The following is a 25,097-nucleotide window of genomic DNA, read 5'->3' as shown; positions in this document are numbered from 1 at the left end:
GAAAGCTCATACCAAGAACTGACTTAGTTGGTCTTTAAGGTGCTACTGGAAGGAATTTGTTTTGTTGATACCAGCGTATGATCTCAGAATATGTGTGGGATAAAGAAAATGTTTGTTCTTCGAAAAGACAAAGGGTTCTGATTTTTAAAATCCACTCAAGTTTAGAACAGGCATATCCCAACTTGTCCTTCTCTCATAGAATTGTAGAATTGGAAGGGTCATCTAGTCTAAACCCCTACAATGCAGGAATCTTAACTAAAGCATCCGTGACAGATGGCCATCCAACCTCTGCTTAAAAACCTCCAAGGAGAAAGAATCTACCACCTTCCAAGGGAATCTGTTCCACTGTGAGAAAGTTCTTCCTGATGTTGGTCTCTTCTTTCTTGTAACTTGAATCCATTGGTTCATGTTCTGGAGCAGGAAAAAGCAAGCTGGCTATCTTACATAGTTTCTAAACACTATCTGAATTTTGTTAAGCTGCAGGGGAAGTGATACCATCAGTTTTGGAAGGAAATTTCCACATGTTGCTTAGCAAAGAGAAGGTTGCTGTTTGATTCAGAAATTCTACAAGGTGTAGTATGCAAATACAATTATGGAAGGAGCTGTGCAATGACTGTACCTTTCTGTGTCTCCCCCCTAACATGGCAACTATGTTGTGGCTGGCACCCACAGAACTCTCAAAATTCCAGGTGTGCCCACTGGCCCAGAAACGTGGTTGACCCCTAATTTAACCTATACATGGAAATCTTTCAATCCCATCTCCTTTTGTGAGTATGCAGAATCATGGACTTCAGTCAGCAAACTTTAATCTGTATTTTATTATTCATTTTATAAAAATATGGAAGAAATGTAGGCTGCTACTGGCAGTATTACTTCATATTCGGAATTGCATTGCTTTATGGGTTAATTAAAAATATTTTCACATAAGTGACAGATTTCATTAACAATCCTTCATCAATATTTGCATATAAAATGACACATTTTTACTGCTTGCACAGAATGTGCTAAATCTTAAAACACATTTATAGAGTTGTAGATGTGGTTGATGACGAGACAAGTAGGCATCTATCTTGTTAGTTGCATATTAAGAGTGATAACTGAGTGAAATCCAATGGTGTCTGTGCTCAAGAGCAATGGCACTTCACTTAGGTGACCCTCCAGGACAGATTTGGGGAGAGGATAGGGAAGTCCCATTGTGTGAGCAGAAGTGCACTCAGGCAACATTGGATTTTTAGACACAAAACCAACATAGGTTCATCAGATATTAAAAGCTAGTGTTTGATCCAAAGTTTCCCTTCTGACAGAAAAAGCCATTCTCTGATGGACGGATTCCACCTTTAGATCCAATTCATACTCATTCTCCATTGTTATCTTCTCATATATTCCCTGTGGTTGGCATTCCTTGGTCATCTGCTAGTAGCTGCTGATGTGTATAATAAAGATTGTGCCCATGCAGCAGTGCTTCTGTACGCAAGGAGATTTTCTGAAGGGAACAATGGTGGAAAAGAATGAATAAAGTCTGTCAATCCATTTTCGCAGAGCAACAACTGCAACATCAAACAGTCCTCCACTAGATCTTCCTTCACTGGGTGGTGATGGTGGAATTGATGGGTCTCACTGGTTTGGATTACTATTGGCTGTGTTTTTTTTAATTCCAGAGATGTGTGGTGGGATTTTTTTCAGCTCAATGGCTGCATTTCCTCATGGGGAACATTCCAGCAGCTGCATGCCAGTAATAGGTGGGCCAGAGGTAAAAGCGGGTGAAATAATGGATACAACTCTTACCTATTTACAGTAGGCTACATACCAGCTATACAAGTCCCACATCTCTCAATCCACATAAATCAGAGGAATTATCACAGTTTAAGGACACATTCTAGCAAGGCAAAAGAACTCAAGGGGGGTATTGAGTAGGGCTGTGACAAGGACTGGATAGAGAAGCCTTGAGAGCTGTATCTAACCCTCAGGACTGAGGTTCCCCAGCTATGCTACAGATGTACCTGGAGGGATTTTGTTGGAACACTTAAACCAGGGGTGGGATACCCGTGGTCCTCCAGATGTTGCTGAACTCCCGTAATATCTGACCTGTGGCCATGTTTGCTGGGGAGGATGGAAGTGGGGAGTCCAATGTCATCTGGACTTCCTACCTGGCTTAAATAGACATGAACAGATATGGCAAGGCACTAAAGGTGTCCTAATTCTCAAAAAAAAGGCTCGTGGTGGGGAATCACCCTTTAAGGGGGAAGGTAGGGTATAAATTCATCAAATAGAATAACATTCTGCAGTGCGTAGCAGAAATGAATTTTTTAATGGTTTTCCATCACTAAATCCAGTGATCCATGAGACACTTGTAAAGAAAGGTTTCATGCATTGCTTTGTAATTTGGTATTGGCTCATAAGCAAGGATTTTACTAGGAGCTAAGTGCCCATGCAAGTCAGGAGCTGGCCTCATTATGAGCATAAACTTGACATTTATCAGTGTATCTGAACCAACCTGAATAAGACATAACAAAACGAAGACCATACATAGGAGCCTTGTTGCCAGAGTCCTTCATGTAAATCTTATCTAAAAGATTTACTACCTAGCTGAACTCTTGGTTATATTGAATGGCAAATTGCAAGACTACATATATTCTTGTCAAGTTCTTTGTGACTACATACATGCCTTGTGTGGATTTTATTTTGAGTCATACTACCAATTGCCCTGGGACTTTCAGTGCATATTATACTTTCATTGTATACAGAGTTGGGTTTGTTTTCATAAGCAAGGAAGACAACGCAGACAAAATGTTGTTCTTCATGCTTAAAAACAGATTTCTGAAAAAGGTAATATTGCAAGGCCAGCCTCTGAAAGTAAACTATGCTTGTATGAAGTGTTATTTTTTCTCTTGTAGCTCAGAAAAACAGCCATTTTAATTTCTGTGCTCCATCTAGTGCACATACTGTCTTAATAGTGGCTATCTAGTGTGCATACTGTCTTTAACAGTGGCCAGTCATCGACGTCAAAAAGGAAGTTTACAGATCAAAAGCCACAAGCTTTTAGCATGGGGTGATATTTACCTTACACGATTTGCCATGGAAATTCACATTTCAAATTATCCCATGAAGTGCCTTCCATGTTGTGTTAAGCCACCCCCAAAACTTCAGGATGGTTAAGGATATCTATTATCGCTTAGAAGCTATTCAACTAAAAACTCGCATTGGTTTACCTGGAAGTCACGAATGTAAGTAAGGAAAAAGCTGAGGAAAGAGAAAGCCAAAGACCACTCAGAGACTGTGCTCATGATGTGAAAAGTGTAACCCTGTAGAAGACAAAAACAGATTTCTATGAGAATACATCTTAGTGGTGAAAGATCACTAATAGCAATTAAGTGACTGTCAACAAGCAGTCAAAACAAGAGGGAAGTTTCAGCATGCCCAGGGGAACCCTACAGATTGCATAAAGGTATGAATTGTTTTTGAAAAGATTAAGGGGGCAAACCCTATAAAATCAGCTCATGGATGACTAAGCATGCTCAGTAGGCATAGCCTTTAAGTACTGTAATAGTTGGAAAAGAAAAATGGAACAAATGGGGATGAGTTGAATACTGTATTTAGAGGAAATTAGGATGGGGGGATGAAACCCTGAATGCAAACCACCCTTTTACAACCGGGGATGCACTGCAGCATTTTGTTGCAGGTTTCTCTTGTTCCTTCTAAAATAGTCTCATAGATAATAAGTGTATGGAAAGTGTGTTGAGGGCTGATTTTCCCACAGCCACCTATTTGGACAGTATACAGAATGGCAGTGAATGAGTTCTGATTTGCGCTCCATATATTTTTGTTTGGTTATTTCAAGGTTCAGAGGCAATAGGCCAGTGAATAACCATGTTAAGGAGGAATGCTACACAGTCATCTAGTGCTATGTGAATGAGCCTAGGTTCCTCATTCATATAGCACTAGACACTAGCTTTTTCTTTCCCTTGTCATTTCATCCAAAAAGCTAAGTAAGGTTTGTTAATACTAATTACAGTTAATTTCAAAATAAGCCTCCTTCAAATAAAGATATATCGTGTTAAGGCTAACCATAATGTATTGAACCACAATTCACAGTTCAGACAAAACCAGGCCAGAGTTAAGGAAAGCAAAAGCCTCACTTCCATGTGAAAGAAAGGAAGGGAAACATGCAAGCCTAGGAGGAGGCTACACTTATTCGTGTAGCATAATGGGAGGAAACCCTGTTTTAACAAGGCCAACTTTGACCCCCCCTGGTGGGTAAAGTCTGGCTCGTGAGCTGGAGAATCTCCATCCCTGCGCTTAAACCATGGTTTAGCACTATAACTGAAGATGGTCAATGCCATTTGCTGAAGAGTAACTGGGGGCTATTACCTTTATATCCTGCTTGTGGGCATCCCACAGACATCTGGCCGACCCAACTTCTTACACATTTCTCTAGACTGGACTGGCATGAAATGGGCCGCAATATTTATAGAAAATGTGAGAAACACTTGTCTCATACTATTTTTAGGGTTATGTTTGTTAATTTATGTGCTACTTTATCGGGGGGGGGGGGACTATTCAAAGAAGCTAGCAAATTAGCAGAAGCTCAGGCAGGGCAACTGTCATGCAGTCTGGTTTTTAACTTTCCAGGTACCTTCTGGTTCAAATAGTCAAGCCAACAGTGGGTTTTGAGCTCCCTACATCACCACTGCCTTACTTTTGTATGCCCTGGTAATTTTTTACTGTGACTACTTAGCTGTTTGTTTTTTAGGGTGTGTGTGTGTGTGTGTGTGCATGTGCATAGCTCTCCCTCCCCCCCCCTATATATATGCTACAATGCAGAGGACCAATTTCCATTATGTATTCAATTTTATACATAAGAATATGAAACTTACGGTCTCCTGGGGGTCCCAATGCAGCTTCTGTACTAAACCTGTTCCACACAGGCCACTGTACAAAATGACTGAAGAAATAAACACTTTTAGCAGGTTAAGGAACACCCATGAGGCATACGGAGCACCCTCACTTTACATTCATTCTTGCTTGCCTTTATTTGCTTTTTCTCTGATCTAGGAGCTCTCCGGTTTATTGGCTGACTCATATCAAGAAATAGAAGAGATATTATTTTTCCTGGTATGGATCTTCAGTTTTGCTGGTCTCTTCAGTTTGTCCATGTGCTTTAAAAATGTGATAACCATAAACTGACCAAATGCCTCAGCTGAGATTTAGGGAGCAGTCCAAATCCAAGATCTGCCAGGATGAGTGGAGTTTGGAACAGGTGTATCTCTGGGCTAAGCCTAAACTCAGCCGGCTGAAGACCCTCAGCTTGGCTCAACTGGAGAATACTCTTCCAGCCAGCACTGAAATGAGTCCTGAAAAGTTGTGTTCTGTGGAGGGGCAGAAGACTTGCCTCTTTTCCAAATTCAGCTCAGTCACATGATTTAACTGCTCAATGGTAATCTTACTTGCAAAAAGGGTGGTGGAAGACAAACTCTATTTAAAGACTTGTTTTCCCTCTTCAGGCTTGGGCTCTGTCAGGGAACTGCCATCGGGGCCAGAGGGAGAGAGGGAGCTCCAGAGGGATTCCGGAGAGCGTCCAGGGATGGGGAGAAGCAGCCCATCTTCTGGGGAAGGAAATCAGCGCAGCACCAGTGGAGAAGGGGGGCAGATGGGGGAATTGGCAAGGCGGTCCCATGACTCCTCGCCGGGGACCAGCGGGGAGAGCACGGGTCCTCTGCTGCCCACACCCTCCTTGCGCAGAAAGCTTCCGCGCAGGGAGAGTAGGCGGAGACTAGGCGTCAAAGAGCTTCTTTGCTGGAAGAAGTTCAAGAAACACCCACTGACGGATTCTGCCAGCGATTGAGACAGCCACGGGCGAGTGGCTGTCCGGACAGAAAAGGTTCACTCAGGCAACCCAGCCAGGTGTGGCGCCGGTTTACGCACGAGCAACCCCTAGAACCATCACAGGCTCACTCAGTCCTACTCCTGAATGGAGTTTGGAATAGGAGTGAATTAACAGCAGCATAATTTACCCCAGTGCAATTAACACTGGCTTCCGACAGGTTTGATTGCTCTCCCCATCAATGCCAAACAGAATATTTTTCTTACCTCTTGTGAAATGTATACCAATATAGTTGAAATTTAGAGACTCACAAATGGATTTCCTTTCAAATACCCCTAACATCTGCTTTACACTTTCAGCATTTGAGAAACCATTCAACTTTATCTTAGTCATTTATTTACGAAATAGATTTGCAGCCTAGTCCCTATGCACAGAAGTATGAATACATTCAGCATGTTTTTGAATAGCAGCTGCAGATTGTGATGTGCAGGAAGGGAGGCTAACCATTTCTTTCTGTGCTGCAATCCCTATGAAAATCCCTATGCTTTATTTTTCCTGGGAGGGAGGCTGTAATTGGCACCAGTGGCATCAACGTAATGTTGTTATACAAATATATGATGCAGCTGCATTTCGAATCCTACGTATACTTAAATAAGCATCACAGAACTGGGAAAGATGCATAAAAAGAACAAAAACTATCTGAGGGCTTGAGAACCTTCCATAGAACATTTAAAACCTTTGGGTTAGGAAAAAAGTCAGCCGGAAGTAAAAAACTGGACTAGATATACATTTGGTCTGATCAAATAGGGCTCTTCTTATGTTCTTATACTAACACCCACTGAAGTCACAGAGACTTCCAAATAGAACATGGATGAGTTGAACTGCAGTCTTATGTTCACATTCTACTATTTGAATATAAATTATACATGTTCACTGTTTTAATGACATTTCACCACAAAGGATACTACTCACTATGCTCGATGTACACCACAGCAGAACTGTCAGTCTGATCCAAAAAATGCCCTTTCCATGAATCCCTGGTTGCATCTTGTAAGAAAGAACTGTTTGAACCAGAATGTAAATGGCTCCTATTCCAAACGTGAGACAGGCTCCGGTTACATGCATAGAAAATAAAGTGCTTTTCTGGAGGAAAAGAACACAGGTTTCAAAGCTGGTTTGACCAAGTAATATTTGAAAGCTGAACAATTCAGTCAATAAACTGAGACTTTAGAGGGGTGGCTCCCAAGGAGAGTTCACGTTTTCAAAAAAATGTGGTTTGATAGCAAAATCATATACCTATTTCTTACATCTGTCTCCCAAACTTAATTCATGTTTTGTATTTTTTACACTTACAACATTTTTACCCTACTCTTTAGTGGAAAAGAATAGTTTACATGCTAGTTTTTCTCCAGGAAGCTCAAAGTAGCACACATGTGGTTCCCAGATAGTCTCTCACCCAACTACTGACCAGACTCAGATATGTCTAGCTTGAAGGTTGCTGGGTTATGTGTGTCTAGAACTCTGATAGCACTTTAACCTCAACAACTCTTAGAAGGTTAGGCTGAGAGACTGCAACCAGCCCAAGGCCATCCAATAAGCTTTGTGCCTGAGCATTTCATTTCATTTCATTTCTTAAGACTTATTAGTCACTTGTCACCTGAATATCTCCAAGCGGCTTACAGCAAAAAAGGTAAGTTTTGCTTAACAAATCATGTGTAAATATTGAAATTCACACCAATAAAACAAAACAGCACTAATTGCTACCAAGTAAATGTACAGCAAGGTCATGGTAATCATACAATTGTGGCCTGACAACCAAAGCCCAATTGTAAATACAAACCTATTATGAGATGAAAAATTGTGTTTCATGTGCATTCACTGCCCTAATTTATGCTGGAAAGCAATCAGTAGGCAACTTCTCTGGAGAGAAAAAAAAAGCCTATCATATCCTATATTCCAAAACAATTAAAGATGAAGTACAAACCTGGAAGTTTGCAATGACGCAAAGCCCAAAGCAACTAACTGTTCCTAACACAAAGCCAGCTTTATTTAACCTGAAGATCTTGGGGTTGTCAGGATTCAAAGCATCAACTTGTTTGTATCGGACATACATGGTTGCCATGCCTGTGAAATAATCCAAATACAGCACAGTAAGACTATGGTATAAAAGACTGCCCTTGGAAGAAGCCAAGTATAATTGGTGGCCACCTAAAACTAGCTGTCAGGTACTCAAATACAATAGGAGGGAAGAAAGTCTGCGAATGCAGCCCTGAGGGCAGATGAATTTTACTTATATGACGTAGCCATGTTAGTATGTTGCAGCAAAAAGAAAATGGCATCTTTAAAAGACTTAACAAATTAATTAAGGTAGAAGCTTTCGTGGACCTGTTCACTTTGTTAGATGCATGAAGTATTCTCCTGAGCTATAGGGATATATTCACATGGTTTTGCAGGAGCAAAATTGTAAACAGTATGGACAGAAGGAAATGCAATGCAGGAAGCACAAAACAGTGATAATCATATATTAAGAGAGAGAATTCACAAACAGTTGTTTATAACAAACATCCTGGCATTGGTATGGCTATTAACTATGTAGTATCTCAAAACCCTTTGTCTTACACTTTAATGCATTTGTAAGTTTTTAAGCTGTCACAAGATTCTGTGTCATATACAATTACTTGTCTACTATGAGACAGGCAGATTTAGCAGGATTATTTATGGAATAATGAATAGTCAATAATCATATTGCCACCTGTATTTGCCATGGCAATCTTTAAGAACAGTTGTTGTGGTGTCCTTGTCTCACTTCCATCAGTGCACCTTTTCCACATGGCAAGGGCATCTCAATAGCTATGCTACAGATACAGAATTCCTTCCCTTTGGAGTCTCACAAAGCCTATGTCTAAGCATCTTTCAGAAGCCTAGGATTCTTTTCCCCCTGTACTTACCCAAAAGAGAGGCAATGTTTAACATTATCCCAAACAAACATCTTTCAGGGGGTGTTGTTCCTGTGTCACTGAAAGAAAAGCAATGTAAGATACAGTGACTCTAAAACTAACCAAATGCACAACTAAAAAATGGGAGACATTTAAATTTTTAAATACCAATTTGTAAGAATCAAGAATAAGCAGTAGATGGGGAAAAAATACAACTATCAAAAGGGAAGCAACCAAAAACAAATCCATGCCCATGCAGTACTTGAGGCACAATTCATTTGGTTTTTGTATTATTTCAAAATGCATAGAGTAAGTTTTTAATGCTGGAAAATCTAGCACAATTATATTTATTAAAGGAACAAGTTTTTAAAAGACTTATAAAAAGTTGTTTGTCAAATATAGAGCCTATTTATTTATTTATTTATTTATTTAATATAGCCAGCTATGCATGGCTAAAGTTTACCAATGTCTGACAAATTTTCTGACTCCAAGTCATTTAAGAATTTCAATACATGAATAATGGCAAAGTTCTAAAAAGCAAAGTGCAGTCTTATCAGGCTGCCTATATGCTATCTCTATGTATTCATCCAGAAACGTAGACCTTCACCCCCACCCACTTGCAAATTATCTGCTGAAAATATTTGCTAGTAATCATTTCTCTTGCTCACAGCATGCTGGATCTCTGATTTTAAACACTGCCCAGTGAATTACATAATGCAGGAGCAGGGAACCTCAGGCTGGCAGGCCAAATATGGCCCTTGGAGCTCTCCCTAGGCCACAACACCTCACCGGCCTTGCTTCACACCCCAACAATTTTTGCCAGGCTAGGATGTGGCCATGTATTCTGATAACGCCTCTTGCTTTTCTGCATGGAGATACAGAGGGGTGTGTGAGTATGTGCAGAAACTAGCCTTTCATTGCTCAGCCTCTAGTTCTCCCTAACACTAGCATGTGGTCCTTGAAAGGTTGCCCAAAAGGGGATGCAGCCCCAGAACTGAAAAAAGGTTCCCTGACATCAGGCATGACAAGGCCTAGAAATGGATAGCTCAGTTGGTGAGAGCATGGTGTTGATAACACCAAGGTTGCAGGTTCGATTCCTGTATGGGACAGCTGCATATTCCTGCATTGCAGGAGGTTGGACTAAATGATCCTCTGGATCCCATTCAACTCTGCAATTCTATGATTCTAAGGTTTATCTGCCACCCCAGACATAAGGCATTACGAATAATGAAGCAAGGACCCTGAAAATATATGAAAGGGGAGAGTGTTCATATCAGCGATATTATTTTTCTTCATCTGAACACATTAGATTACCTTTTTCTCTAGTACTAATATTATTTATTTATATTATTTATTCATTTTTATATTTATATGCCACATTTCCTCCATAGAGCTCATGGTGAGTGCATGGTGATCCCACTTCCTCATTTTATCCTCACAACCACACTGTGAGGTAGCGTAGGTTGAGAGGCAGTGACTCTGCAACACTTCCCCCCACCACCACCACCCCACAACAGTTTTCTTGTAAAAATGTGTAATCATCCAATGGCATTTAAAACTATAAGTAAGAAGCTCTTATGGATGTTTGGTTACAAGCAATATATGCATCATAGGAAAGAGATCTAACTGACCTGCTCTAGGACCTGTAGCTGGCATGTTAATGGAGAAAATGGATAACTCGGATGCAGGTTTCTCCCTGCCTCTTGGTTTCCAGTGATCACAGCAGCTACACCCACATTGCCTGGGAATAGCCAAATAGGAATCTGTATCTTAGTCAAAATGTGTATGCGGTTTATTACAGCTGCAGATTCTTGCAGTCTCCTATAGTTAAAAGATGGCTGCAGGCAAGTTATAACCTATAACCATTTATTGATTTTGCCATACTCCTCTGTAAGGAATTGGGAAGTATACAAACTTCACCGTCCAGCAAAGCCGAGGGGAGAGGAACAAGTTTTTCAGCATTGTTAGATAGAAATGAAATAACTTTAAATTGGTATGCATATGACTTTTAAAAAATTAGGAGTTCCACCCCCCCAAAGGGGGAGTGCTTTCCTATGCAGTGATCTTTTGTTATGCAGTGGTACCTCTGATTACAAACTTAATTCATTCTGGAGGTCCGTTCTTAAGCTGAAACCGTTCTTCTGAAGGGCGCTTTCGCTAATGGGGCCTCCTGCCGTGCGCATGCTTCTGGTGCGCGATTTCTGTTCACATCCTGGGGCAAAGTTCACAACCAGGAGCAGCTACTTCCAGGTTAGCGGAGCTTGTAACCTGAAGTGTTTGTAAGCAGAAGCGTCCATAACCAGAGGTACCGCTGTATATAACAATGCAATAGTAAAAGTCTTACTGACCTGATGTAGGGCACCAAAGGGTCAACATGATGTAAGACGACTGCAGTAATGTATGAGAACACAAAGGAAGCAGATGTCCAAATAACGAGGGCAGAAGGCAAGATGCTCAGACCTTGCTGAAACCACCACATCTCAAAATCATCTTCCAAGTCCAAACACTGAAGAATGAAGAGATACCATTAACTATGTTTTCTCTTCCCCTTCCTTGCCATTGAAAGCAAACAATTCTTTTCGTATGCAGTCTTCTTTGTGTTTAGAAACACACCCAGGCAAACAATTTTACTGACTCAAGACTTTTGTCCTGAGAGATTAGCTTGTTTCACTTTCTGTGCCTGCACTGCAATACCAACACAAACCAGGAAACAGAAAGTTATTGCAATACAGAAGCTGAATGGAAACTAGAAAGCAGAAATGTATTTTGAATATGTGCAAGACTATTTTTTTTTTTTTAGAAAAAGGAGATGGGGGCATGGGAAAGAAAGAATCTAATAAACAGTGTCAAATCTTCCTAGTTTTCTTGGCTGTTTCATCTCTTGGCAGAGATATAAAAATGATCACTGTTTTACCAATTATGTGCAATATCGTAAAAGCATAAAAGAGATGGATGGCATGACAACAAATTCCACATACAGTGAAAAATAATCTTCTAATAAACAATGGGAACATATGAAAACCTGCATAACTGTTAAGAGGATTAAAAAAAATCAAGTACCATGACTAAAGACTGGAAATAAACACATTAGAAAAGAGCAATTATTGTTTCCAAGAGAGGAGCAGGCTGATACTACTTGGAATAACCTGGGTCAATCTCCACCTAAAGTTGGAGAAAAAATATGGGCATTGTAAAAGTTTTTTATCTAACTGTGAGCATAACTTCATGTTTACACAGTAACAACAGCAATCCCAGCCTTAGATATTGGTTTATCCAGCTAATGCTGCTCAGATTTCTGCTTAAAAATGGACAACACAGTGTAGGGGAGCATCATTGGGCTTGAAAAGAATGCAGCTCTTCCTTTCTACACTCCATTATTTGGTAATGTGCTGGAAGCATCTAGCTTTACGCTTAATATTCTTCTGAATCTGTTCCAAGCTCTGAAACAGGGGTCAGCAACCTTTTTCAGCTGTGGGCTGGTCCACCATCCCTCAGACCATGTGGTGGGCCGGACTATATTTTGAAAAAAATAATGAACAAATTCCTATGCCCCACAAATAACCCATAGATGCATTTTAAATAAAAGCACACATTCTACTCATGTAAAAACACCAGGCAGGCCCCACAAATAATCCAGAGGTGCATTTTAAATAAAAGGACACATTCTACTCATGTAAAAGCACACTGATTCACAGGCCATCCACAGGCCAGGTTGAGAAGGCGATTGGGCCACATCTGGCCCACGGACCTTAGGTTGCCTACCCCTGCTCTAAATTTTTTTGTAAGAATATTAATTTTAATATTACCAGCATGCTGTTTTTATTTATCTAAGATAAGAATTTAAACAGGGAATCCAATTCATTCCTTTTTGAAGCCTTTCCACTGCTATGTATTTTTTAGAGTAAACGATGGTTGAATAGCACTAGACACTGCTAATTGATGGTAGGGACTATTTAACAAATGGGACTATTTAACATTTCTTAAGCATTAACAGTGGGGGGGCCTCTATATGGGCCTCTGACTATTCTCAGATACTGATACTTCTGCACAAAGGCTAAGTAATTCTTTTAGATGAGGAAAGCATATATTATTGGATTCCTCATATCCCGCAGCAGCAGGTGTCCCACAGAAGAAGAGTTAACACATTCAGCACCAGAGACAGAGAACATTCAGAAGACCTGTAACATGGTTGTGCTTTCCTGGATTTCAAACCATAGATTGTAGGTAGATGTGTTCAATTTCCAAATTCATACAAGTACATGAAAATGTGGTACATGGCATTGTGGGCAGAATTCAGTTTGCTGAGAGCCTCACCTTTCATTTTAAAAAGTGTTTCCTTCCCTTGTGGTTGTAAAAATAGGACACAAAGTATGTGAGCAATACATGATGAGTCTCAGGTGGGTGAAGGAGTATTTCCGGGGAGGGGGGGCAGAGTTTTAATGCCTTGCATGCATCTTTACACTTCTCCATAAGAGGTCGAAGCGGACTACATTCTAATCTGAATAAATTATATAGATTAAAGAATTAAAGAGTTTAACACAGCCACAGAATTACTCTAATAGTGAACATGGAAATCTTCTCAGCGGCTATTCCAGCAGGTCACCAGTTATATAACTTTTAAAAATTAGTACTTTAATTTGTTTTCCCCTTCCCTTTCCACTCCTTTTCCTTTACTATCATGTCTACTGTAAACATTTGGGCAGTTTTTTAGTATATGTGCATCACTTTAAAGTGTTAGAAGTTATATAAATTATAAAGTAGTAACGGAAACAATTAGAACTTGGCTTAGGTCTTATCCTATCCCCCTATTTGCTTTTCATATCAGGACTCTACTTTGTCAGGGCCACTGACCTCAGGTTACAATGGTGAAACCTGCTCTTTGACTTTGATCTGATGCACCTATCTAAGGGCGGGAATATATGTTGCAAACACATAATATCCATAGCAAAACTTGAGAACTGCTTTCCAAAGGGAAAAACCTAGATGCAGGAGAAAGATTTGAAGCAGAGAAATTGTGAGGTAAGGGGAAAGGGGCTGTTAAAACCTCTCTCTACCTACTCACTCCACACCAATCACCCTTCATTCAAAGCCACATTTCCTTCCCCCAGGTTTCCATACGCTTGCATGCAAAATGTAGCCAGGTCCTAAATATGGCAGTTTCTCTTTTAACCATCCTGTGAACTCCAACCACATAGCTTTGGATATTTTGTATTTTGAAAATACTAGGAATCCTGAGAGCTCACTGACAATTGGATCTATTGGGAACAGAACACAAATCCTCACTTTCCCACAATGGAAAATCCTCACATATCCTTAGGTATGGCATTCTAGTTTGGCAAATAAGCTCTCGCCCCTTTCTGCTGCCAACACTTGGACTCAAGAGCCTATTAATTCTATGAAGAGCAGGATGTCCATTCACAAAAATACTGGTCGTACCACCTACCAAAAACACTTATCATCAGCTGGAACTGTCAAATGCAACTACAATTTCTACCATTGTGTGGTGAAAGGTTTATTCTAGCTGGAGTACTTGATCATTACACTCGATATGCTGAAGCCACAGGAGTACTGTGCATGCTGTTTTTAGCTCACAAAGTCTAACTAGAAAGTAATCAGGGACCATAGCACAATTCTTTGGCTGTAGTGGGTACTACTAAACTACTTCCCCAGGCACCCCACAGCTTAGCAATACAACTCATAAGGAAAACAGTTGTGTGTAGGATGTAGCTTAAATCAACTATGGTATGCACAGAGCGCCAACCAGGATCAGATTCTCAGTGTCTATGATAAAACTCCCAATTCTGTTGGGTAAAGGAAAGTTTAGGGTATAGGAAAGTTTAATTATTGGGAATAGCGACAGGATTTTATCATTTTAAACTGTTTATAAAGTTTCTATATTGTAAAGCTTCTGGGGCTCCACATAAATTTGATAAAATAAATATTTTATTTTCCCTGAAATAAGTATGACACACACAACATAGAGTGGAGCTGCAGGTGTTAATGCAGATTTCAAGATATGGGAGATACATTCTGATGAATGTGGATGTGTCCGACTCTATGAAAAAGGAAAATTAGGTGTTTCTGAAACTAGTTGCAGATAAAAAATACTGTACTGATGAACTCTGGCAGTAGGTCACATGCTATTCATGAGAAAGGGTTGCAACATTTGGGACATTTTCTTTTAGAGAAAGGCAAGTAAGAGGTGGCATGGTGGAGAGAGAAAAGTTTACTTCCTCATAACACTGGAATTTGTGGACATCCAGTGAAGCTGAAAGTTGGAAGATTCAGGGCAAAAGAAAAGAAGTACTGTACTTATTCATGTGGTACATAATTAAACTATGGAACTCACTCCCACAAGAGGCTGTGATGGCCGACAACTTGGATGGCTTTTAAAAAAGGATTGGACAAATTAATGGGGAATAAAGCTATCAATGGCTACCAACCACAATGCCTATTACCAGTTGCTGCAAACTACAGGAGGGCAGAGTGCTCTTATGTTCAGGTCTTGCTTTTGAGTTTCCCACAGGCATATGGTTGGCCACCGTGAGAGAAAGTTTCTTTAGTTACCTCCCATTTTTCTTTCTGTGAATTGTCTGCATTTGCACCTTCAATATTTCACTTTTAAGAAACATCCATCCATTTTTGACTCTCATCTCTTTGAGTATTTCAGACTATGGGATCTCACCTGCATCTTTAAGTTACAATGGATAAAAATTAAACTCCTTTTCAACATTAAAAGCTGCAGTATTTAAGCTGTAGATCTATAGTAGGAAATTCGGTTTCTGAAAGTTCCATGGCTCCCAGATTTTAATTTAAACTGATGTTGCTACTATTTTACTCTTCCTCCTCAGCTATTTCATTGGTTCAAAACAAGAAAAAATGCTACAAGAAAAAAAAAAGATTTGTGGCTTTCTAGTCAATAAAGACAGCTTCAAGCTGGACACGACTGCAGAACATAGCACAGAGCTAATGCCCTACCCTCGAAGAGTGCAAAGAAGGATTCTTCCCAGCACAGTCATTCGATTACAAAGCAGAGCCCAACTAATTTAGGAGAGACAAAAAAAGCCTTCATTGGGACAAACAAAGGCATAGTCATAATGATAATTTCGTCTTCTCATATGCAGGAAGTCATACCTCAAATGAGAACGTCTTAACGTTTCCATCAAAAAAAGCTACCAGAAAGTTACCATTCTCGGGCAAAAGAAAAAAACCCCTGAAAAATAAACACTCTTACCAGCCACCAGCTCTCTTTAGGCTGAGAAAGGGGACAACAGCAGTTGCTACCTCTCCCTCCACTTTCCCGACTCGTGTGCCTTTAACAGCTACCAGAAGTTCAACCGGGGGGGGGGGCGGTATTCTGCGTATGGGGCTGTGTTTAATGGGGAAACTAAATCCGTTGAACGTCTGCCTGTCATACGGCTGCTAAAGCCACAGTCCTTCCCTCCCCCTCTCTCTCTCGGGGCGGGGAGAAGATGCCCTTGGCACGGAAGAGTCGTTTTCATGCGACCCTCCTGAGGAGGAGGAGGAAGGCGGGAGGCAGGCGCGCTCCCTTTCCCCGCCCGCGGCACCTGAGGTGACCCTGTCCCCCTCACGCCAAAGTACACACTTTGATATCCGACCCTCCAGGGAGGTGTTAATTTACCGTCTCGCTCTCTCCCTCATCTCGCTGCTCCAGCCGCCTCCTCTCTGAGGGGGGGGAGCAGCGAAAGGGCGGAGGCGAGAGGAGGAAACGGGTCACGGGCGGGCGCGCGCGCGCGACGCTCCCTCCTCCCTCAGCCAACCCCCGCCTTCCCTTCCAGGCGCGTCCCTGGAGCCAGCCAAGCAGCCTGCCGCCGGCCCGCGCACGCTCCCGCCGGCTCCCCGTTAGGAGCCTCTGCCCGCTCGCGCGCCCGTCCTAAGCAACCACCAACCCGGCCTTGTTTACGGCAGCCGCAAAAGGGACGTAAAAGCGCCGCCTGGGCGAAGAGGCTGGTTGAGGTAAATGCCGGGTGTTTTTCGGCGCGGTTCAGGGCGATGGTCTCCGTCGGGCGGGGGGCGGTGTTGGTGGTGGGAACTCGGCCTTCGACGGCGCCGGGTCTCCTCCGGGCCCAGCGGAGGGTTGGCTAACGTGAGTTCTCCCCCCACCTCAGCCACCGGGGTCCTTCGGCGAGTCGGACCGCGGGGGTCTCTTCTCGCTCCCTCAGCCTGCGGGGCATCTGCGCAGGGGATGGTGGGCGGGTGGCTTGCGCTAAGCGGAGCCCGGAGGCTGCCCTTTGCCGTTGGCTCCTCTCCCCAGCCGCCGCGCCTGGGAAGGTGCGTGGCTCCCGATGCCAGAGAGAGCGAGAGACAGGGGGGTGGGCTGCCGCAGTTCGTGTCATGTCAGTCAGTCCTTGGAGCCGTGCAATCGGAGCGGGTGCCACTGCTGGGACAAGTCAAAACAACCACCCTCCGCGCTACAAACACACACGCAGGCATGCCACAGTTTGCGTCAGGTACAGGCGTGGCAGGCTCAGGACAAGGCTGCGCCTAGTGTCTCGAGACCGCAGGAGGGTCAGCCTTGCCTGGAGTCCAGAGCGTTAGCCCAGGTAGCGGCCCTTCAAGGTCTCAGGTATAGTTCTTTCAATCAGCCTCGCCGCCTGCCTCCCTTCAGCCGCTATGGCATCCCTGTTCTCTTTACAGGAGGCTTACATGCAAAGTATGTGCCCTGACAGTGAAAGTGCGGTGCTTTCACTTCCCTAAGGGCAGGTGTGGGATTTCCTCATCCCCTCCCCCCATCCTTGGAATAATTTTTGTAGCTTGTTGACCAGAGAGGAGACTTTGGACTGGATCTTGGCACTGTGCTTTTTCTTTAGTTTGTGACTGTTGATACTGTATTGACCCAGTGCTTCTGACCTGCTTATTTAACTGAAGTGAATTATTAGCAAGGGTCTGGCAAGCTTCTGTTGTACTTTTAAAGGACAGATGATTTCTGGAACTCTAGGCAACCTGAGGGAGTTCAAGAAAAAAAATGCTTTCATTTTGTATCATCCGTAAGACTTGAGTAAGATTTCTTCAGTTTTATCTCTTTATCTTCTATTTATTTTGCTGAATCCTGTAAAAGTTTTCTCCTTTCCTGTGCTTCTTGTCACTCTTTGCAAAACTACTTCTCATATTGCAGCAGATGGATGCTTTCTGCTTGTATTAATAGCAAGGAACAAATAAAAAGGTGTTCTTTGAAGTACAAACTTAAGTTTCAGTTAGAGAAATTGGCATGTCCAAATGCCCCCAATCAAAAAGAGACCATTTATTAAACTTGTTCCTTGTATTTACTCTCAGATAGTTCTAGTCCTTGTTCTATGTCCCTGTATATGTCCAGATTCTCCTAAAGTAGCTTTTAGTTGTGACTAATGGCTGCTAAATGCCATGTTGGTGGCCACAAACTAATAACAAGTCTTGGCTGATCTGTTTTCTCTATCCCGAGCCAACTTGAAGAACAGCATAGCCTGGGACAGGCACTGTGGCCATGCTCACATGTCATTGTAAACTGTAAGCCATGGATTACCATGCATGAGCTGATTGCACATGCTTTGCTCACCCCAGTTGGGAAGAAACTAACCATGACTTCTGCTGTCTTCATTTTATGGTTCCTGTCTAATTGTAGTGGGGGCACTTATTCTGTCACGTGAATCTCTGAGCACTGTTTGTTTTGTTTGTGAGTAGGCTTGGGCCTTCAAATATCTCATGTTTTGCTATGAAACACTTGAGACATTCCTGACAGCTTTCCACCTGTTACATTAATCTAAATACTTTATGTTCCAGATAGACCAGGATCTTGAGATACTTTACAACGGTTAAAATCTGTCAAATACAACATCAAGGCTAATAAATCCATGAGTGGGAATCGATCCGTGAAGAAACGATGTGGGGAATTGCAGTTGGAATCCCCTGTGCGCTATGGTCATGTTCCTTCAGCAGGATGTACATTAAGCAAACTGCTTCAGTTGCCTACACCACCTTTGACAAAACATCAGCTAAAACGGCTAGAAGAACACAAGTATCAAAGTGCTGGACGGTCCCTGCTTGAACCATTAATGCAAGGTTACTGGGAATGGTTAGTTAGAAGAGTACCAGCTTGGATTGCCCCTAATCTGATTACAATAGTTGGACTGATAATAAACATCTGCACAACCATAATATTAGTGTGTTACTGTCCGACAGCTACAGAGCAGGTAAGCTAAATATCTCTTAACGTTTCTTTGAGGAAGAGATTGTACTCCTGTTGAACGGCTCAGTATTATATTTACTTTGGTGTTCTGTTAACAGACAGAGTTTTATGTATGTAATTTTTGCTCTTAAAGGATCTAAATTATGTTTCTAAAATTCCCAATAATACTTTTGCACAATCCTTAATTATTTCAAAAAAAGATACATTGTTCATTTTCACAAAGGTTTTCATAATATCATGAGCACTATGCAATGCATGTTGACTGATGTGTGACAGAATGTGAGAATGATAGAAAGTTTAGCAGTGGAGCTCATAAAATTTGTAACAAGGGCAGAGATATCAAACATAAACATGAAAAATATGAAGAATATCAAAATGCCTCTCTCCCAAGGTCTGATACTACCAGGCTCTTGTCATTCTCTGAGATCTGGAGATTTAAAATGTTTTAAAATATATGTGGGGGGAAGCAAAAGTTGAGCTGTTTATTGTTGGAATTCAGCTATCAAATATTGGAGGACTCTGCACACATCACACCATTGCAATAGATCTCTTTTCCTTAATTCAAGAAGCTTTCTGTAGTACACAATCTCAGTTTTCCTTCCATCTGTACTGCTGTGAAATATATATGTAATAAGCTCTAAGTGACTCAGCACCCTACTAATGAAACTTGCTTATGCTGAGATACTTGTTTTTCTGCCTTTACTTATGTGGTGTTTAGCAGCTGCTTAGCAGGATTCCTGCTTGAAAACTTATATGTGAAAGGGATTACTACTGATCTGTATTGTGCTTCGCCAGGCACCTATGTATATCCATATAGATAAAGTGAAGATTACCGTATTTTTCGCCCTATAGGACGCACTGTCCCATAAGGCGCACCTAGTTTTTGGGGGGGGAAATAAAGGGAAAAAAATTATTCCCCCACCCAGGTGCGGGGCTGGGGCGGGGGAGGCCCGAGCTTCCCCCGCCCCAGCCCCCAAACAGGCAGCTCTCTGCAAGCCGTGGGAGCCCAGCGCTGGCTCCCGCTGCTTGCGGAGAGGTCCGCGAAGCCTGGACGCGCTGAGCTCAGCGCGCGCAGGCTTCGGCATGCAGGCAACTCTCCGCAAGCAGCGGGAGCGCTCCCGCTGCTTGCGGAGAGGTCTGCGAAGCCTGCAGAGCGAGAGGGGTCGGTGCGCACCGACCCCTCTCGCTCTCCAGGCTTCAGCGAAAGCCTGCATTCGCCCCATAGGACGCACATACATTTCCCCTTCATTTTTGGAGGGGAAAAAGTGCGTCCTATAGGGCGAAAAATACGGTGTATAAATTTTTAAATAAATAAAATATAAATAGCATGTTAAAAATAGAATCTTAAGGTTTGAAAGCATAATCAAGTATTACCTAATTAATCTCTCTTCTTCTAAGAAAGGAGCAGGTTCACCTTAAGTTTCTTGACAGATGCCTGTGCATAATGGAGATTCCCCAACTTCTCAAGTAGTTAGTTCAGTGACTGTTCCAAATATTAGGGAATTCTAATTATACCTTCCCGTATTTTGACTCTAATCAATAGGTAAATAATCCCCCCCCTTCCTTCCCTTCCTGCATCTTGGTTCTTTCCTAGGATAACCATACTTTCTTCTTTTTACTCTTCTGGCAATTGATCATTTTTATAGCTCTTCACTGGATCTTTTCCAATTTTTGCACATGGTACTCCAAATGAGGCCTTATATCAGGGTGGAAAACCTCCAGCCTGTGAGCCTAATCTGGCCCACCAGACCTCCCCATTTGGCCTGCCACACCATTTTGGCCAAGGCATGCCCAGCTGCCTTGACTTCATATACAATGCTACCTCCGGTTACAACTTAATTCGTTCCAGAGGTCCATTCTTAACATGAAACCGTTCTTAACCTGAGGCGCTCTTTCGCTAATAGGGCGTCTCGCTGCTCATGCGCCTACAGTGCGTGACTTCCACTCACATCCTGGGGCAAAGTTCGCTTCCAGGAGCACCTATTTCCGGGTTAGCGGAGCTCATTACCTGAAGCGTTCGCAAGGAGGATGGTATGTAACCAGAGGTATTACTGTATGGTGTCAGGTGTGGGAAGGTAAAAAGGTGGTTGGGTTGGGCCAAAGGAAGCTTTTGAAGCACCACTGTTAGTTGGTTGTCAGGACTTCAAGCACAACCTCAGCAGTTTTGCAAGCCTCTTTGCAATCCTCAGATCTGCTAGGAAATCCCAATGATCAGCTGGTCATCAGCACTTTGAAGAGCTCTGTGCAGTGCATTAAAGTCCCAACAATTAGCTGATTGTCAGGGCTTCAAAGCCCCGTATCACTTGACATCATTGTAACACCAGGTGCTTGAGAGGTGGGCAGCCCCACCCATGTGTCAAATTTGGCCCATGAGTTAGAAGAGATAAGAATCTGGCCCATTATCTGGATGCAGTCTCCCACCCCTGCTATTGTTGTTGTTGTTCATTTCATGTATTGCTTACCCTTCATGAGCATGTCCCAGTGTGGGTTACAACAATTTAAAATTCAGTGTTATAACTGTTAAAATTGATTGTAATCAAAGGCATAAAGTGGGCCCTGAAAACACCCATTTCAAGTATCAAAGGCCAGGGTAAAGAGGTGAGTCTTCAGCATTTGTTGGAAGCTATATAGTGAAAAAGCCAGCTTCACCTCTGTGAGGAGGGAATTTCACAACAGAATTCTCTTTTCCAGGCCGCCACCACCCTGAACTTCTGAGAGGTAGAACTACTAAGATGGTCCTTTCTGCTGATCTTCACATTTGGGGGGAGGGGGTGTCTGTAGAGAATGAGGCAGTCTTTAAGATATTTGAGTCCTAAGTTGCTTAGGGCCTATAGGCTTAACAGAACAATATTATTGCCTATGGCAGGGGTGAGGAACCTCAGACCCAGAGTCTAAAAGAGGAATTCAGCGTAACACTAAGCAGATTGCTCCATCAGCGCAAGCATTACTGTTTTCCTGATAGAATGAACTGTCTTCTCCGTCCCACATGTGCTGTTCTGGGGTTTTTTTCCAACCCTCCCCCAACACCTGTTTGTGGGGCCATGGGGGGAGGATAGGGGGCTTCTGCTTATGGGACTATTTAGTGAAACTAAGCCATAGATATAGCTCTGCAGACCTCTATCAGCAGCCCATGGGACTCTCCATAGACCACCCAGTCTTCCTAGGCCACACTTCTTAAAGGCTTTGCCTAACACTTCTTCATGTGTTTTTGTCTGGTTGAAATGTGACCTTAAACTGTGATGACACCTCTTGCTTGCCTGGATGAAGGGATGACTTGCTTTGCATGGTCGAAAGGAAGAAAGTTAAGAGTCACTTTACTCTGCCCACTTTTACTTCTGGACCCTTGTACAACTTGGCATGTGCTCCCCCGAAATATTTCCCCCATGGTAATGCAGGCTTTGGACTAAAAAAGGTTCTCCATCTTTGGTTTACATAGTCTTTGAGGAATTGCTTCAATAATAAAAGTAAGCATTTCATTGTCTCTTTTGATTTCAGGTCAGATTGTTGACTTGTGCTAATTTTGTTTTTGTTAGTTACCAAAAAATCTTTAGTAATGCTACTGCTTGTCTGGATCTTGTTTTCAAAACTCACACTTTTCTCTATTATAGCTTCCCTCCCTTTGAATTTTTATTTTTTTGCAACAAGTGTTGGTTATGCATCCTAATCTGTGTTTTTTGTGTATTTGCTGTCCACTCCTTCATCCAGATAATTAATGAGGGCACAGAGCAGCACTGTGGCCTTTGCATAACTCCACTTAGGTAATACTTCTTTCTTATATTTAATCTGTCCATTAAGTACTACATCTACCTTTTAGTATTATTGAGTATTTCCAGTTGCTACTCATCTAGACAAGAGCAAAATTAGGAGTGCAAATAGTCATAAGATTTTGGGGATCAGTACTTCTGCACCTGCACTGTACAAGTAAAAGATCCCATGGATCTGGCATTTTAGAAGAACCACTTTATTCATAAGCACAGTTAAACTCTGCTATCAATAGAGGCATTTTCCTCCTGACAACAATCCAGTGTGAGTGTTGTACTTTGTATCAGACTCTCAGAACACAATTGGGAAGGCCTTGAGACACATCCTTTATCTTGTTATTCTTGTTTCCCTAAATATTTAAGGTACTTCTTGGAAACCCCATATATGCTGAAGTTACTTAGTTACATCTGTCTTGTTTATTTATTTCATATGTCTTCCTCATACTCATTTCATAAATATACATGTGTGATTCAATGTCACCTTCTAAACAATGAGCAAGAATGCTGCTTTACTACTACTACTACTACTAAGTTATTCTCAAGTAGTACAAGTATGTAAGATAGTACTTTCCAAACATCCAGTTGATTAGCAATCCTTGAAAAGTACAAGTTGACATATACTGAGTTACAGTTAAAATCCTGCCTCAGCTCTTTGAGTAACTACAGTGGTGCCTCGCAAGACGAAATTAATCCGTTCCGTGAGGCTCTTCGTATAGCGGTTTTTTCGTCTTGCAAAGCAAGCCCATTGACAGCTAAGTGGATTAGCACTATTAGCGGTTTACCGGCTTTTAGCGGATCAGCTGATAAGCGGCTTAGGGCTTAGGAAAAGGGGGGGGAGGGAAAAAACCCCGCAGGAACTCGCAATACATTTTCGTCTTGCAAAGCAAGCCCATAGGGAAATTGGTTTTGCGAAGCGCCTCCAAAACGGAAAACCCTTTCATCTAGCGGGTTTTCCATCTTGTGAGGCGTTCGCCTTGCGGGGCACCACTGTATCTGTATATACACCCTGAGACATGCACAGAGTTGTTTCTGTAAGACAGGGAAAGAATATTTACTTAGGCTTCTGATGATGTTTAAATAGAGGGGGAGGAGAAAAATAGAGCAGAGAAATTATAGTTCGAGGCGACATTTTAGGGGAAGTGTCATAGAAATATATAAAATGACTAGCAATAGTATTTATTACAAAATTGAGATTAATTGATACAGACTTAGGCATTGTTGCTCATCAAGGCATTAAAGATCTAGATCAGCATTTATGATATACTGCTGTATTGCAGAACACTGTTTTGGTTTTCCTTTTGAGAGTGGGATTGATGGCTGGATCAGCATATTTTTTGCATAATATTGTTACTGCAGTATACAACTTATATTTTATGATCACCCAGTAAAGCAGACAGGCTTCATACCTTATAAGAAATTATTTCTTTGTGTAAAACCAAAAAATGGCAAAAAACAGAAAAAATATTCACCAAAACCCAAATCACTCATATCTATATAGCAAAGATTTGTTGACATTTTCTCCCCTTTACTGCAGTTCTCTTAAATACATATTGGTAGTTAAATGTTAACTATTTCAAGAATGGGTGCCAGTTTGTTTCTAGGGTGGTATGCAATGATAAAATGCAGGAATCAAACATTCCCACTTGACATGGGGCCTTTGAAATTTCTATGCATTTTTGAAAATGTATTGAAATAGTGATTTAGATTATTTGAGGCTTTGGCCCAAATGAGCTCTGAAAATTTCCCCATTCCTTTGTGTATCTTAAACATGGCCAGAGATTGCCTTTTTACATTCTGGGCAAGTAGGATGCAGTGTTTCTAGTCCTGGTAAGAATCACCTATAGGAAAGCTAATGTAGTGCTCAAAGCTGGAGAAGTAATTGTGTGAACAAGTTATTTACGGAGGGCTTTATATAGTATTGACATTTTAAAAATCTAAGAAATTTGGGAAGTAGCCTAATCCTAGACATTGTAAATGTTTGGTAAAAATCTGTGCCATAGAATCTGTGCTAAGGGTAAATTTTGAGAGAATTTGTTTCTTTCCAGTATGTTACATAAACTGTAAAACTAAGACAATAACAGTGCATAGTTTGTTATTATTTTATTTATGTGGCACCTTATACTCCAAGATATTGAGGTGATTTACATAGTAAACAAATATGAAAAACTTACAAGTGATCAAACATTCCCACAAAGTTGCCAAAGTACACATGTCCTGCTATAAAACTATTACAAGCCATCACAATAAAACTGCAAGCAGCTAAAAACCACCCACTGAGAGTGAATAAGAGACAGATGTCAACACTCAAGTGTTTGGGTGTATAAAACAAAGTCACAACCTGGTGCAGAAAATATTTTGGGAAAGTCTGTGGCTCAGTGGTGGAGCTTTCATTTTGC

At 41.7% G+C, this 25,097-nt stretch overlaps 2 protein-coding genes across 12 annotated transcripts in view; one reads left to right on the top strand and one right to left on the bottom strand.

Annotated features, from left to right (window-relative positions):
* Window positions 1-799: 799 nt before the first annotated feature.
* Window positions 800-16,531, bottom strand: DRAM2 (DNA damage regulated autophagy modulator 2). Of its 4 annotated transcripts, none has more exons than XM_081867043.1 (8): window positions 16,400-16,531; window positions 11,106-11,263; window positions 8,770-8,837; window positions 7,806-7,945; window positions 6,787-6,964; window positions 4,875-4,957; window positions 3,210-3,302; window positions 800-1,483 (listed from the first exon to the last, which is right to left on the bottom strand). In XM_081867043.1, the coding sequence occupies exons 2-8, from the start codon at window positions 11,234-11,236 to the stop codon at window positions 1,376-1,378; spliced, it is 801 nt and encodes a 266-aa protein (XP_081723169.1). In that variant the 5' UTR covers window positions 11,237-11,263; window positions 16,400-16,531; the 3' UTR covers window positions 800-1,375. The 4 variants fall into 4 exon arrangements, with proteins under 4 accessions (XP_081723169.1, XP_081723171.1, XP_081723170.1 ...); XM_081867045.1 differs by lacking the exon at window positions 16,400-16,531 and adding an exon at window positions 16,364-16,387; XM_081867044.1 differs by lacking the exon at window positions 16,400-16,531 and adding an exon at window positions 15,992-16,292.
* Window positions 16,532-16,597: 66 nt separating this feature from the next.
* Window positions 16,598-25,097, top strand: part of CEPT1 (choline/ethanolamine phosphotransferase 1) — a 28,119-nt gene continuing 19,619 nt past the window's right edge. For 2 of the 8 annotated variants that reach the window (XM_081867023.1, XM_081867030.1), the window contains exons 1-2: window positions 16,741-16,864; window positions 18,535-18,944. In XM_081867023.1, the coding sequence (XP_081723149.1) occupies window positions 18,606-18,944 (339 nt within the window). In that variant the 5' untranslated portion in view covers window positions 16,741-16,864; window positions 18,535-18,605. Of the gene's footprint in view, window positions 16,865-17,321; window positions 17,345-17,680; window positions 17,777-18,534; window positions 18,945-25,097 lie in introns of those variants that run through there. The other 6 variants (XM_081867024.1, XM_081867026.1, XM_081867025.1 and 3 more) reach the window with 6 other exon arrangements.

Source organism: Podarcis erhardii (assembly GCF_964252035.2).
Source record: "Podarcis erhardii genome assembly, chromosome: 6".
Taxonomy (NCBI): Eukaryota; Metazoa; Chordata; class Lepidosauria; order Squamata; family Lacertidae; genus Podarcis; species Podarcis erhardii.
This window is presented reverse-complemented; position numbering and strand designations above follow the sequence as displayed.

Excerpts from the sequence above, each read along its gene's own strand:
- DRAM2 (XM_081867043.1), bottom strand. The coding sequence starts at position 11,236 with ATGTGGTGGTTTCAGCAAGGTCTGAGCATCTTGCCTTCTGCCCTCGTT. Across the intron at positions 4,958-6,786 it reads TACATCGAGCATAGTGAGTA|TGTTTATTTCTTCAGTCATT; the intron begins GTATCCTTTGTG and ends ACCTGCTAAAAG. Across the intron at positions 1,484-3,209 it reads CTTACATTCGTGACTTCCAG|AAAATCTCCTTGCGTACAGA; the intron begins GTAAACCAATGC and ends TGTTCCCTTCAG.